At 45.5% G+C, this 16,398-nt stretch overlaps 1 protein-coding gene across 1 annotated transcript in view; it reads right to left on the reverse strand.

The window, feature by feature from the left end:
* Positions 1-16,398, reverse strand: part of lyar (Ly1 antibody reactive homolog (mouse)) — a 34,618-nt gene that overhangs the window by 613 nt on the left and 17,607 nt on the right. Inside the window, exons 6-8 of the mRNA XM_055644758.1 lie at positions 14,477-14,861; positions 11,065-11,142; positions 2,198-2,283 (exon numbers count right to left, since the gene is read on the reverse strand). Of these exons, the coding sequence (XP_055500733.1) occupies positions 2,198-2,283; positions 11,065-11,142; positions 14,477-14,861 (549 nt within the window). The remainder of the gene's footprint in view (positions 1-2,197; positions 2,284-11,064; positions 11,143-14,476; positions 14,862-16,398) is intronic.

Raw genomic sequence — 16,398 nt, forward strand, 5'->3', positions numbered from 1 at the left:
GGAATCCCTACATAAAAATTATTATATATCTTCATTAATCTCTTTCTTTCTCTTTCATAAACTTAAAGTTCATAAGGCAAAAATAATATATTTTTCTGATAACTTGTTTAAGCAAAAAAATAACGCACGTTTTTCCTCAAGTTTATTGACAATGCAAAAAAAAAAAACTGAAATCAAATCGAGGTTTTCATTCACACAAAAAAATCAACCATATCTGTAAACACATAAAATAAACATAAATAACCAACATGATAAATAACACATATACACAGACGAAAACAGGTAAAACTACAGGTAACTACCAGAAAATAAAAGCTTAATTTTTCCAGGTTGCGCACAATGTTTGAAACCTGACCCAAAACGGCCCATAAGTATTAGATCAAACGCTTAACATCTGTAAATCAAAATGTTAGTCAGAAGGGCAAATAAAGGGGTAAAAACTTAGAACCTGGTCGGAGAGGCGGGGAGCGGTAACCTTGGAGCTGTGCAGTAAGGCAGGCTGAGAGAGAGCGGGCGGCGCCGGTTGTAGCTCCGACCCCGGCAACTCTACCCCTGGCTGCGAGGCGAGAGAGAGAGTCGGGGAGGAGCTCCGAGAGAGAGAGGGGCGTCGCAGAGGGTGCGGTCAATGAGAAGCTCCGGAGCGCTGTGGCCGCCGAGAATATTCGCGGAGCGTCGCTGGATTTGGAGCCGCGCAGAGGGGTAGAGTTGCCGGGGGTCGGAGCTCCAGAGGGCGGCCCCGGACGAGAGAGGGAGGAGAGAGCTCCGCGAGAAGGCGACAGCGCTCCGGAGCTTGCCGCAGGCGAGGTAGGCATTGAGGTAGGCTGCGAGTCCGAGAGAGGCCCGCGCTGGAGAGAGAGGGGTAGAGTTGAGTCGGAGACAACCGGCGCCGCCCGCGGCCGGACGGAGCCCCCAGCTCCGCGAGGTTGGGAGTCGCCGACCAGGTAGCGGACTAAGAATTAAAGTTTCCCCCTTCACCCCTACACCACCACCACCACATAAAATCCCTCCAAACTAACTGACTAACATTTATGCAATGAGGTCTCCGGGAGGAGAGCTGCTCCAGCCGCCCGCGCTAGCTAAAAATCTTCCATTCTGAAATCCGAAAATGTCCGAAATCCGACAAGTGTCTGGTCCCAAGGCTTTCGGATAAAAGGTTGTGCACCTGTACCACAATAACTTAATTGTTTATTGACAATGTTGAAAAGGCATAAGATTAATCAAACAAATAAAACTGAAGCAAATAAAGGCAAACAGAAGTCCTAACCTTGGAGGAGAGGAGAGAGAGAGAGAGGGAGGAGAGAGAGAGAGGGAGGAGAGAGAGGGGGAGGAGAGAGAGAGAGGGAGGAGAGAGAGAGAGAGGAGAGGAGGGAGAAGAGAGAAAGGGAGAAGGAGAGAGAGAGAGGGAGGAGGAGAGAGAGAGGGAGGAGAGAGAGAGAGGAGGAGAGAGAGAGGGAGGAGAGAGAGGGAGGAGAGAGGGAGGAGAGAGAGGGAGGAGAGAGAGAGGGAGAGGGAGGAGAGAGTGAGAGAGAGAGGGAGGAGAGAGAGAGAGAGAGAGACAGGAGAGAGAGAGAGAGAGAGAGAGGAGAGAGAGAGAGAGGGAGGAGAGAGAGAGGGAGAGAGAGAGAGAGAGATAGAGAGAGAGAGAAAACAACACACACATAAACTTCTTATAAACTAACAACACACATAAATAAACTTTTGCTAAACTAACAAAAATAAACATACTTACATTTTAAAAATTCATATAACATCCCTAAATGATGGGTAAAAATGACTAAATAACGGTGGTGAATGAGGGACTGTACCTATACTCCAGGAAGCACAGACAAGACTGATGGAGACCGTCTATGCGTCTGTGAGTCACTTGATGACACATGAGTCTGTCACGTACAGCTCCTGTCCACTGACCACTAAAGGCCGTTTCACACTGGCGCCGTATATAGACGTCGCTAAATCTGACATCGCTAAATATGCTAAATAGACCTTGCTAAATATGCCGTACGTGTATAATAAAATTACGCATATGAATAAAACACAAAAATGAATCAAAAATGCATTTACATATGATTAGCCTATTTATCACTATTTCTCTCGGATCCCCTAGCGAACCTCTCGCGGAACCCTAGCGTTCCGGGGATCCCCGGTTGGGAAACGCAGCACTACATGTTTACCTTTTTAAAGCCATGACAAAACCTACCTTTTTTCTCAACCTTTTAATTGAGATTTCTTGCTCTGGAGACTGCTGAAGAACCATCTTGATTGTTCTTTTCCAGTTGAACTTCCCTGAAATAAACGAGAACTCACATTGTAGCATCCTCTGGTCTACAAGAAATTACTGATCCAGATTTTGCTGAGTGGCACATAGATTCACAAGTTCTAGGGGCAGAATAAGGCCATTCGGCTCAGCATGTCTACTCTGCCATTCAATCATGGCTGATCTATCTCTCCCTCTCAACCCCATTCTCCTGCCTTCACCCCATAACCCCTGACACCCTTACTAATGACAAATCTGTCCATTTCAACCTTAAAAATATCCCAATGGCCTTCACAGCCCTTTGTGGCAATGAATTCCACAGATTCACCACCCCCTGACTAAAGAATTTCCTTGTGTTCAAGAAGGAACTGCAGATGCTGGAAGATCGAAGGTACACAAAGATGCTGGAGAAACTCAGCGGGTGCAGCAGCATCTATGGAGTGAAGGAAATAGGCGACGTTTCGGGCCGAAACCCTTCTTCAGGCTGATGGGGGGTGGGGGGGGAGAAGGAAGGAAAAAGGGAGGAGGAGGAGCCCGAGGGCAGGGGGATGGGAGGAGACAGCTCGAGGGTTAAGGAAGGGGAGGAGACAGCAAGGGCTAGCAAAATTGGGAGAATTCAATGTTCATGCCATCCGGACGCAAGCAACCCAGGCGGAATATCAGGTGCTGTTCCTCCAATTTCCGGTGTTGCTCACTCTGGCAAAGGAGGAGACCCAGGACAGAGAGGTCGGATTGGGAATGGGAGGGGGAGTTGAAGTGCTGAGCCACCGGGAGTTCAGGTAGGTTATTGCGGACTGAGCGGAGGTGTTCGGCGAAACGATCGCCCAACCTCCGCTTAGTCTCCCCGATGTAAATCAGCTGACATCTAGAGCAGCGGATGCAGTAGATGAGGTTGGAGGAGATACAGGTGAACCTTTGTCACACCTGGAACGACTGCTTGGGTCCTTGAATGGAGTTGAGGGGGGAGGTGAAGGGACAGGTGTTGCATTTCTTGCGGTTGCAACGGAAAGTGCCCGGGGAGGGGGTGGTACGGGAGGGAAGGGAAGAATTGACAAGGGAATTGCGGAGGAAGCGGTCTTTGCGGAAGGCAGACATAGGGGGAGATGGGAAGATGTGGCGAGTGGTGGGGTCACATTGGAGGTGGCGGAAATGGGGGAGGATTATTTATCAACTCCCCCTCCCATTCCCAATCCGACCTCTCTGTCCTGGGTCTCCTCCATTGCCAGAGTGAGCAACACCGGAAATTGGAGGAACAGCACCTCATATTCCGCCTGGGTTGCTTGCGTCCGGATGGCATGAACATTGAATTCTCCCAATTTTGCTAGCCCTTGCTGTCTCCTCCCCTTCTTTAACCCTCGAGCTGTCTCCTCCCATTCCCCCGCCCTCGGGCTCCTCCTCCTCCCTTTTTCCTTCCTTCTCCCCCCCACCCCCCATCAGTCTGAAGAAGGGTTTTGGCCTGAAACGTCGCCTATTTCCTTCGCTCCATAGATGCTGCTGCACCCGCTGAGTTTCTCCAGCATTTTTGTGTAAAGAATTTCCTTCTCATTTCCTTTCTACAGGTACGCCCTTATATTCTGAATTATATTCATATTCGATGGCCTCTGGTCCTAGATCCTCCCACTAGTGGAAACATCCTCTCCACATTCACTCTGTCTAGGCATTTCACTATTCGAAATTTCAAATGAGGTCTCCCCTCACTCATCCTTTTAAACTCTGGCGAGTACATGCCCAGTGCCTTCAAAAGCTCATCACACGTTAACCCAATCATTCCTGGGATCATTTTCACAAACCTCTTCTGGATCCTCTCCAATGCCAGCACATCCTTCCTCGGATATGGGGCCCAAAACCACTCACGATACTCCAAATGCAGTCTGATCAGTGCCTTATAAAACCTCAGCAGTACATCCCTGTTTTTGTATTACAGTCCTCTCGAAATAAATGCTAGCGTTGCATTCGCCCTCATTACTACCGAAATCAACTTGGAAATGAGAACTTTTTGGGAATCCTGCATCAGCACTCCCGAGTACCACCTCTCACAATACTGCCGAGAAAAAATTGGCAAAGCCATGTGCCAAAGTTGCCGGGTTTTATCAAGGTGACCCGTTATCCCAGACACTGATAAAGATTCAAAACGTGCAGAGTTCTGTGCGGGATCTGTGAGCAGGCACACCGTAAAAACACTGGGTTATCTCTGCAAATCACTCATCAATCGCTTCACAGACACAAAATGCAGGAGTAACTCAGCGGGACAGGCAGCATCCCTGGAGAGATGAAATGGGTGACATTTCGGGTCAAACTAAAGAAGGGTCTCAACATGAAACGTCACCCATTCCTTCTCTCCAGAGTTGCTGCCTGTCCCGCTGAGTTACTCCAGCATTTTAAGTCTATCTTCGGTTTAAACCAGCATCTGCAGTTCCTTCCTACACATCAATTGCTGCACACCCACCAACTGAACCCTGACCTCCACACTTGGTTAAGTTCTGAAGTGCTCGTATTTACACTATTTATTGATTTTCATTTACAGTATCAGTGTCAAAGCCGGCATTTATGGCCTATCCCTGCTTTTAAGATTTAGGTTTTTATTGCCATGCGTACTGAAGTACAGTGAACGAGCATTTTGTTTTACATGCTATCCAACCAGGTCAGATAATACTATACATAAACAATAGACAATAGGTGCAGGATTAGGCCATTCGGCCCTTCGCGCCAGCACCTCCATTCAATGTGATCATGGCTGATCATCCCCAATCAGTACCCCATTCCTGCCTTCTCCCCATATCCCCTGACTCCGATATTTTTAGAGCCCTATCTAGCTCTCTCTTGAAAGCATCCAGAGAACGTGCCTCCACCGCCCTCTGTGGCAGAGAATTCCACAGACCCACCACTCTCTGTTAGACAAAGTGTTTCCTCGTTTCCGTTCTAAATGGCTTACACCTGATTCTTAAACTGTGGCCCCTGGTTCTGGACTCCCCCAACATCGGGAACATGTTTCCTGCCTCTAGCGTGTCCAAACCCTTAACAATCTTATATGTTTCAATGAGATATCCTCTCATCCTTCTAAACTCCGGAGTGTACAAGCCCAGCTGCTCCATTCTCTCGGCATATGACAGTCCCGCCATCCCGGGAATTAACCTTGTAAACCTACGCTGCACTCCCTCAATAGCAGGAATGTCCTTCCTCAAATTGGGGGACCAAAACTGCACACAATACTCCAAGTGTGGTCTCACTAGGACTCTGTACAACTGCAGAAGAACCTCTTTGCTCCTATATTTGATTCCTCTTCTTATAAAGGCCAACATGCCATTTGCTTTCTTCATTGCCTGCTGTACCTGCATGCTTACTTTCATAGACTGATGAACAAGGACACCCAGATCCCGTTGTACTTCCCCTTTCCCCAACTTCACGCCATTTAGATAATAATCTGCCTTCCTGTTTTTGCTAACAAAGTGGATAACCTCACATTTATCCGCATTAAACTTCATCTGCCATGCATCTGCCCACTCCCCCAACTTGTCCAAGTCACCCTGCATTGTCTTAGCATAAACACAATTAAGTCAAACTCCAGTACAATAGGTACAGCAAAGGGGAAGATACAGAGTGCAAAAAATAGTTCTCAGCATTGTAGTTTACCAATTCCACAAAGTCAATGTCCGCAATGGAGTAGAGATGATTCGGAAAGTATCCAAGCTTATGTTTCCATTAGTGGGAGAGTCTAGGACTGGAGGCCATAGCCTTAGAATTAAAGAACATTCCAAATTTAAAGAACATTCCTTGAGAAGGAATTTATTTAGTCAGAGGATGGTGAATCTGTGGAATTCTTGGCTACAGAAGGATGTGGAGGCAAAGTCAGTGGATATTTTTAAAGCAGATATAGATTTTTGATTAGTACGGGAATCAGGGATTACAGAAGGGGAGGCAAAGCAGGAGGGTTTTGGGGAGAAAGCAGGAGAATGGGGTTTGGAGCGAGAAACAGATCAGCCATGATTGAATAGGGAGTAGACTTAATGGGCCGAAAGGCCTAATTCTGCTCCTATTATTTATGACCTTATGGAAGGACTATTCTGAAGCTCGATAACACAGGGGAAGAAGTACCCCCCCACCGCCCCCCGCCCCACCGAGTGTGGTGGTGCTGCTTTCAAGAATGCGTATCTTATGCCTGACCGGAGCGGGGAGAAGGTGGTATGACCAGGGTGTGATAACTCTTTGATTATGTTGGCTGCTTTTCTGAGGCAGGATGAAGTGTAGATAGATTAGATTAGATTAGATTAGACTTTATAGAGTCAATGGGGGGGTGTCTGGTCTGTGTGATAGACTGGACTACATCTACAACTTCCACATGAGTGGCGATTAGTCTTTTGAATTGCTGCAGTGAGTGTACTCCCACTATTCAGCAGGGACATGGTGGATTCAGACCCAGGGGCAATGAAGGAATGGTAACAGACTTCCTCATCTCAATGGGACACGACTGATTGCCGAGCTTTTCTAGCATTTTATTTCATTGACGTGCGTGCATAGCCATTGCACTCAAGTGTGTGGTTTCCATTGAGACATTGAGTTCCTTGTCTGTTGATGGAGAGAGATTTATTGGCGATAAAGCCATTGATAGTCAAGGATAAACACAAATAAAACAGCATTTCACGTCATAGTCCATTTGTCTCACGAATGAAGAAATCCAAGCCTGGGTTTGTAGTACAACCTGTTTCAGTAACTTGAGAAATTAAATATTGTAGAAATAAAGAATTGCAGATGCTGGTTTATATCAAAGATAGACACAAAGTGCTGGAGTAATTCAGTTGGTCAGGCAGCATCTCTGGAGAGAAGGGGTGAGTGATGTTCGGTTCTGGACCCTTCTTCAGAGTGACAGGGGTGTGAAGAGCTGGAGGAGAACAAAACCAGGACCATTCAGGGCCAGCCACAAATGACCTCAGGCAAGATGTTTGTCAGGTAGGTTCATTGTTGGTAGGGAAAGTGTGAATTCAAGAGAAACTATTTGGAGAACTGTGGAACTGGTAAAATTGCTTGGGGGGAGGAAGGGGCAAGAAAGGGGGGGGGGGGGGGGGGGGGGGGGGGGGGGGGGGGGGGGGGGGGGGGGGGTAGTATTACTTAAACTTAGAGAATATTCATACCGCTGGGTTGTAAACTACCCAAGTGAAATACGAAGTGGTGTTCATCCTATTTGCGTGTGGTCTCACTCTGGCAATGGAGGAGGCCCAGGACAGAAAGGTCAGTGTGGGAATGGGAAGGGGAGTTGAAATGATTGGCAACTGGGAGGTCCCATAGGACCAAGCTCTCAGTTTTCAGCGAAACAGTCAGCAGGTCTACATTTGGTCTCACTGATGTACCTGAGCCCACGTTGGGAACATTGGATGCATTAGAAGAGGTTAGAGGAGGTACATGTGAACCTCTGTCTCACCTGAAAGGAATGTCAAAGTCCATAGATGGAGTCGAGGGAGGAGATAAACGATCAGGTGTTGCATCTCTGGTGGGTATTGTGTCATAGAGTGATACAGTGTGGAAACAGGCCTTTCGGCCCAGCTTGCCCAAACCGGCCAACATGTCCCAGCTTCACTGGTCTCACCTGCACTGGTCTCACCTGCCTGTGTTTAGCCAATGTCGCTCTAAACCTGTCCTACCATTGTACCTGTCTAATTGTTTCTTAAACATTGCGATAGTCCCTGCATCAAGTACCTCCTCTGGCAGCATGTTCCAGCCACCTGCTTTTGTGTCAAAAAGGTACCATTCCAATTCCTGCTAAATCTTTTTCCCTTCACCGTAAACCTATGTACTGTGTCCCTGGTTCCTCTATTGTGGGAAGAGACTCGGTGCATCTACCTGATCTATTCCTCCCATGGTTTTATACACCTCAATGCAGGGGAAAGTATCTGGGAGGCGGTGGTATGGGTGGAAAGGGATGAGTGAAGCAAGGAGTTATGGAGTCAGCAGTTAAATATTGTAGTTAAGTCAGCACACTACAAAAAACATAGAAAATCAGTGCAAGAGTAGGCAATTCTCGAGGCAGCATCGCCATTCAATATGATCATAGCTGATCATCCAAAATCATATCCCTTTTCTGCTTTCTCCCCATATCCTTTGATTCCATTAGCTCCAAGAGTTATATCTCTCTTGAAAACATCCAGTGAATCGGCCTCCACTGCCTTCTATGGCACAGAATTCCACAGATTTACAACTTTGGGTGAAAAGGTTTTTCCTCATTTCAGTCCTAAATGACCTACCCCTTGTTCTTAAACAGTGACCCCTGGTTCTGGACTCCCCCAACATCGGGACCATTATTCCTGCATCTTGCCTGTCCAATTCTTTAAGAATTTTATGTTTCTATAAGATTCCCTCCCATCCTTCTAAATTCCAGTGATTATAAGCCAAGTCGACCAATTCTTTCATCATATGTCTGTCCCGCCATCCCGGTAATTAACCTGGTGAACCTACTCTGCACTCCCTCAATAGCAAGAATGTCCTTCCTCAAATTAGACCAAAACTGCATACAATATTCCATGTGTGGTCTCACCAGCGCCCTGTACAACTGCAGTAGGACTTCCTTGCTCCTATACTCAAATCCTCTCACAATGAAGGCCAACATGCCTTTTGCTTTCTTCACTTCCTGCTGTACCTGCATGCTTTCTTTCAGTGACTTTTGTATAAGGACACCCAGGTCTCATTGCACCCCCCCCTTTTCTGAATCTGACACCATTCAGATAATGATAGACACACAATGCTGGAGTAACAGCGGGACAGGCAGCATCTATGGAGAGAAGGAATGGATGATGTTTCGGGTCAAGACCCTTCTTCAGTCTGAGCATTTTGTGTCTACCTTCGATTGAAACCAGCATCAGAAGTTCTTTCCTACACCATTCAGATAATAATCTGCCTTCCTATTCTTGCCACCAAAGTGGATAACCTCACATTTATCCACATTATACTGCATCTGCCATGCATCAGCCCACTCACCCAACCTATCCAAGTCACCCTGCAGCCTCATAGCATCCTCCTTGCAGCTCACACTGCCACCCAGCTTTGTGTCATCCGCAAACTTGGAGATGTTACATTTAATTCCTTTGTCTAAATCGTTAATATAGATTGTAAATAACCCAGCACTGAGCCTTACGGCACCCCAATAATCACTGCCTGTTAATTCCTACTCTTTGCTTCCTGTCTGTCAACTAGTTCTCTATCCATGTCTATACTCTACCCCCAATACCATGTGCTCTAATTTTGCACACTAATCTCTTGTGTGTGACCTTGACAAAGGCTTTTTGAAAGTCCAGATACACCGCATCCACTGGCTCTCACTTATCCATTCTACTTGTTACATCCACGAAAAATAGTCAAGCATGATTTCCCCTTCATAAATCCATGCTGACTTTGACTGATCCTGTCACTGCTTTCCAAATGCGCTGCTATTACATCTTTAATAATCAACTCAAGAATCTTCACCACCGATGTCAGGCCAACTGGTCTATAATTTTATTTTCTCTCTCCCTCCTTTCTTTAAAAGTGGGATCCCATTAGCTACCCTCCAGTCCACAGGAACTGATCCAGAGTCTATAGAACATTGGAAAATGATCACCAATGAATCCACGATTTCTGGGGCCACCTCCTTGAATACTCTGGGATGCAGACCATCAGGCCCTGGGAATTTATTTGCCTTCAGTCCCAATAGTTTACCAAACACCATTTCCTGAATAATGTGGATTCCCTTCAGTTCCTCCCTCCCACTAGATCCTTGCCCCCCTAGTATTTCTGGGAGATTGCTGGTTCTGTCTTCACTAAGGAAAACAAAAAAGTACTTGTCAGCCATTTCTTTGTTTCCTATTATAAATTCAGCCATTTCTGATTGTAAGGGACTTCAGAAAACATGCATGCATCAATTTTATTCACTTCTTTGACTTGAATAAGTCAATTTTATTCACTTATTTGACGAATAAAGGGGAGGCTATTTAAGACTGAGGTGAGAGAAACCTTTTCACCCAGAGAGTTGTGAATTTGTGGAATTCCCTGCCACAGAGGGCAGTAGAGGCCAAATCACTGGATGGATTTAAGAGAGTTAGATAGAGCTCTAGGGGCTAGTGGAATCAGGGGATATGGGGAGAAGGCAGGCACGGGTTATTGATTGGGGATGATCAGCCATGATCACAATGAATGGCGGTGCTGCCTCGAGAGGCCAAATGGCCTCCTCCTGCACCTATTTACCATGTTTCCATGTTAACTCTGTTTTTTAGTTTTCATTTGAGAGATACAGCGTGGAAGCAGGCCCTCTGGGCCACTGAGTCCACGCTGATCGGTGATCCCCGTCTATTAGCACTATCCTACACACTAGGGACAATATACAATATGCAGAAGCTAATTAACCTACAAACCTGTCAGTCTTTGGAGAGTGGGAGGAAACTGGAGCAAAAAACCATTCCTCTTCCCAGAGACACAACTTGATGTGTTAAGTGTTTCCAGGATTTTCACAAGTTCAAGGAATAGAATTAGGCCATTCAGCCCATCGAGTCTACTCCGCCATTCAATCATGGCTGATCTCTGCCTCCCAATCCAATTTCTTGCCTTCTCCCCGTTACCCTTGACACCCGTTCTAATCAAGAATGTGTGTATCTCTGCCTTTTCTGATTTTGTTTTGGAGTTGTAGATTCTGCAGTTTGGTTTTGAACATTAGTCTCCCTCATGTTGCAGACGGTCACTGCCATGAATTTTGGGGCACGGTGTTATTCACCACTCATCAACCCATGCCCGAATATTGATGTACGTCTTGACACATGGATGCGTGGATTTCTGATGTGTTGTGAATGGAATACCTGGCTTTGTCTCATTATTTTCTTCCACATCTTCAGTTTCCGCAATTTTAACTTTCTTCTCTTTCGATTTGGGTTCACCTGTGTGACATGCAAAAAAAAAAAAGAGTATCAGTCAGTATAAGCTTGTTGCCTTGAATAAAAAAGATTGCATAAAAATATTGGCCTTGATTTGAATGCAGAAAGCCAAATAGTTCAAAAGTAAATTTAAATAGTATTGTGCACCCAATCCCAAAGTACGTACTTTTGTTTTAATTAATTTTTTAAAATCTGGAAATGTAAGTTTCATTTGATAAAGCCACTTGTTTCAGTATTAAGAAAGTTGAAATATTGTAGTTCGATTTTCATCCTTCAACCCACATGCATACATCAAATGTATCCATATCTTTCCTACAGATTTTGCCCTGTTTCATGAGAAATCATCATCATCGGCGGTCACTCGAAATGAGTATGTCTGTCCTCTCAAGGAGGACGCCTGTGCGTGACTTTGTTTAACGTGGGGAGACTGGTGCAGACAGCCACCTTGACATATCTGGGTCAGGATCCAGTGGCATGGAGTCCACGACAACCAGAGACCCTTTTCTGCTGTGTAAGTTATTGGGGCAAATCCTCCAAAATTATGGAAGAACTCGGATAAGGACATGGATATTTTAAAAAGACAGATTTGCTGGCTGCAACGGAAAAAACCCCAATCCACAGAAAGAAGCAGTTTCAAGTTTCAAACCTGTCTGGCCTGTGGACTTGGGCATCACACAACTATGCGAATGGTGTGGGCAGGAAAGGCTGAGACGGAGATAACGAGATTATCTTGGATACACAAAGGAAGGAACCAAGCCTCAGCAGACGGTGGTAAACAGGCCAGCACAAGCACAATCACCATCTTGGATGACCCATCCATCGAGACAATAGGAGCCCATCCAGGCGATGGGATAACGATCAGGCTGAGGGATCATGACATCAGCAAACCCCTTATCATCGGAAGCCTATTGTTCATGCCAGATCGAAACTGGGAATCATCAAAAGAACCCTTTTATCCAGAGGACCACCTCTGGTTTCCAAGGAAGCTCAGGTATAAAAACAGGAGCCAAGCCAGAACTCTCTCTCTCTTTCTGCTCTGCTGGACAGCTCGTGGGCCTGTATCGACCTAGCTGTGAGTATCCCGGTCACTTGGTGAAATTCCCGAAATAGGATAGAGGTTGAGAAGATAAAGGGAAAGGGGGGTAAAATTGTGTAAAGTAAGTTTGACGACATGCCCGATAGTTTTCCGTACATAGTCTTAGTTTAAAGCATAAGTTTAGCCACGTATTGTAGTGTTGGTGAGATTCGATTTCTCATTGTTTAATAAAGCCTGTAAATTTTAGACTTGCTTTGAGTCCATCTTGGTTTCTGTTTTCTCTCATCAGCACACTCTGGTCAATTCAACCTTTTATCATATCCCACCATAATTCCGAGGTCTAGAACCTAGGGGAATCCCTTTTGTTGTATTCTCTCTCTTGGAAACCGCTCGAGTGGAGTGGTGGCCGTTTGACCCTCCGACAAGGGAGAGAATAACTCAGGCAGTTGGGCCCGAAGTGGAGTAAAGGGAAACGCAAAACCCCTACAGCTGCAGCCTTCATCCGCTTTCCCAGCCGTTGTGACGCTCCACTAAAGTCAGCCATCGTCCTCCGCCTGTTCCACCGTTGAGGTCCTGGTTGGATTGCTCTTTGTCAGAGAACTCCCCCTCGACCTTACTGCCATGGATGGCCCTGCCAGGAGCATAGCTCCAGACGACCGCTTTTAGGATCTCAGGACCCCACAAGCTTCTCCACCACGACAAGGTGACAATCCACGAAGAAGCATGAGAAATATTGACAATGATCAAAGATATATACAGTAAACCCTTGTTTTAACGGTCCGCTTTATAACAGATTTCAGATGTAGCAGACAGACCTGCTGATGCCACCCCTGGTTCCCATCGTCTCCCCGGCTGCTTACAGCCCTGGCTTCTGACGTCACCCATGATTCGCAAGGTGCCGCAGTGAACTGTCTGAAGAAGGATCTCCACCCGAAACGTGTCTGAAGGGTCTCGTCCAGAAACACCACCTGCTCCTATTCTCCAGGAATGCTATCTGACCCGCTGAGCTACTCCAGCTTTTTGTGTCTATCTTTGGTGAGCCAATGAATCCTTCTTTACCACCCCTCGTTTGGCGACACGTCCTCAAAAAAACTCAATCAAGTCAGTGAGACACGATCTATTACATATGAAACTGTGCTAGCTATCCCCAATTAGCTCATTCTCTTCCAAATGTGAGTAAATCCTATCTCAAAGAATTCTCTGCAATGATTTCCCAACCACCAAAGTGAGGCTCACTAGTTTACAGTTCCCTGGATTCTCGCTACTTCCTTTCTTAAACAAAAGAACAACATTGGCCACCCTCCAGTCCTCCGGGACCTCACCTGTGGCCAGAGAAGAAGCAAAAATCCCTGTCAAGGCCCGCAATCTCCTCGCTTGCCTTCCTCAATAACCTGGGATGAATTCCATCAGGCCCTGGGGAACATGTCCACCTTAATGCTCTTCAGGAGCCTTAGCACTACTTCCTTCTTGATCTCAAACTGCCCTAGCATATTTGTGTTCTCCACACTGATCTAACTGGTCTTCAAGTCCTTCTCCTTGGTGAAAACTGGTGCAGAGTACTTGTTTAGTACATCACCTACAGCCTCCGACTCCAAGCAGATACCCTCCTTTATCCTTGAGTGGTCCTACCTTCTCCCTGAACACCCTCTTCTTTTTAACATATATGTATAAAAAGCCTTGGGATTTTCCTTAATACTTTGCCCCTTGTAACCACTCTCTTGCCCCTTCTAATCATCCACTTCAGTGCTTTCCTACTTGTTTTATGTTCTTCGTTAGCTTCGTCAGATGCTACCTTCTTAAACCTAACATATATCTCCTTTTTCTTCCTGACCAAGTTCCTTGGTTATCCACAGTTCCCTTACTGGAAACATGCTGACCTGACACTTTGTTCAGCTGGCCTTTAAATGTCCTCTGCGGACTTACCCAATATTAACTGATCCCAATCTATCCTCCTTAGCTCCCGACATGGTAATCTGCCTTGTCTCCAATTAAATACTTTCCTCCAACGTCCAATTTCTGCAGGCCATTGTCATCGAGTCATGCAGTGTGGAAACAGGCCCTTCAGCCCAACTCGCCCACAGCAGTCAACATGTCCCAGCTACACCAGTCCCACATTGCAGAAGAAATCCTCAAAGGAGATTAGTTTGGAAACAACCGAAATGCAATTTTCTTCCTACCGAACATAAAATAAATTTGACCACCCTCATAATGCAGACAATAACGAATAGTCTATTATGTGAAATAGTGGTTTTCTCATTCCCACCCAGATTTCATTGATGATTATAAATACCGATTACCCACCTTCAGTGGATGATTTTGCATGCTTCCGTTTCCCACACTTCACTTTGCCGTGTGAGTTCTCACTGCCCTGCTGCTGGATATCCTGTCCATTTTCCTCCACCGCACGGGCTTCTCCTATGTCGTTCAATTTCTTCATTTTTTTCTTCTTTTTCTCTTCCATTTTGTAATCCGGTTTATGATCCAACCCGTTTTCATCCTCCTGCAAATATTTCTTTGTTTTTTTGGTTTTGGTTTTGTTTTTTCTTTCTTCCTTTCGTTCCCTTTTGTTCTTCTTCTTCTTCTCAATGTTTTCTGTGACAGGGGCCTGATCCGAGTTTGTTTCTACTGACTCTGAAGGACCTTCACCATTCTGGGTTTGTTTCTGATATTGTTGGGTGTTTTTATCCTTTAAAAAAAAAAGGCAAGCAATATTAATATCATTTTATGTGATATTAAACTTAATTTATGTAATATTAAGTACAATCGTAGAATTGTCAAGATAAACACCGTACATTGTCTGTGCAACTTCCATATCCCTACCACACAGTAAATAAGTTGTTTTAAATGTTGCTATTAATATCACCTCATGATCCTCTGTATTATATAGCACCAAGATTAGGCATTCACCTATCACAATTGTAAATGATCCAGCGTCCACAAGTTCTTGAAGTACAAGTTCAACTTTCCACTTGCACGTTTCTGTACATGTGCTTCACTCATACACCCATTGTGAAATAATGCCTCTTTGTTCAGTGTGAAGTTCTCCGACTTCTTTAATATCCCTTTGTAAACATTTGTTTTCAATGATATTCCTAGGTTGTTGACTCATTCCAATTTCTTCTTTGTTAATTAAAAACTCGAAGATCAACAACCCCCTCTGAAATCAATGGTGTCAAAACTGAAGTAAGTCTCTTTCAAATCACTAATGCCGTGTCACAGAGTTAAATTGCATTTCCAAAGTCTCTCTCAACTCCGCCAACTTTCTGCACCCAAGACACTTTGATTCTGGTATCCCTTTTTTGGTTTCCCAATTTCTGATGGCCATTGTCATCGAGTCATGCAGTGTGGAAACAGGCCCTTCAGCCCAACTCGCCCACAGCAGCCAACATGTTCCAGCAAACCCAGTCCCACGTGCTTGCATTTGGTCCATATCCCTCCAAACCTGTCCTATCCATGTACCGGTCTAACTGTTTCTTAAACATTGCGATAGTCCCAGCCTCAACTATCTCCTCTGGCAGCTTGTTCCATACACCCATCACCTTTTGTGTGAAAAAGTTACCCCTCAGATTCCTATTAAATCTTTTCCCCTTCACTTTAAACCTATGTCCTCTGCTTTGATTCATCTACTCTGGGCAAGAGGCTCTGTACATCTAACCAATCTATTTGTCTCGTGATTGTATACACCTCTATAAGATCACCCCTCATCCTTCTGTGCTCCAAGGAATAGAGTCCCAGCCTACTCAACCTCTCCCTATTGCTCAGACCCTTGAGTCCCGCAACCTCTAGCTATTGCTCAGACCCTTGAGTCCCAGCAACATTCTCGTCAATCTTCTCTGTACGCTTTCCAGCTTCAACTATGCCATCCTATGGTTTCCCAATTATCTGGGAACTCTAGGTTCCAGATAGGTCATAGGTTTAAAGTGAAGGGGAAAAGGTTTAATAGGAATCTGGGAACTCTATTTGTCCAAAACCAGATTTCTAATTTTATTGTTCCCCGTTCAAAATATCACGTCTGAAATTATACTTGCTAACTCAAGACATAAGAGATTTGACCAGGGACTGAAATTTTCCCAGGCTGAAAGTTGCTAGTAGCCAGGGGGGCCTGTCCCACTTAGGCGATTTTTCAGTGGACTGTCAAGTTGCCAGCAGTGGTGTGAAAAATGGGCAACTGGAACGGCGACTGTCAGAGTGAAACACACACACACGCACACACAAACACATCG

The sequence above is a fragment of the Leucoraja erinacea genome, chromosome 1 (genome assembly GCF_028641065.1).
Source record: "Leucoraja erinacea ecotype New England chromosome 1, Leri_hhj_1, whole genome shotgun sequence".
Classification (NCBI taxonomy): domain Eukaryota; kingdom Metazoa; phylum Chordata; class Chondrichthyes; order Rajiformes; family Rajidae; genus Leucoraja; species Leucoraja erinaceus.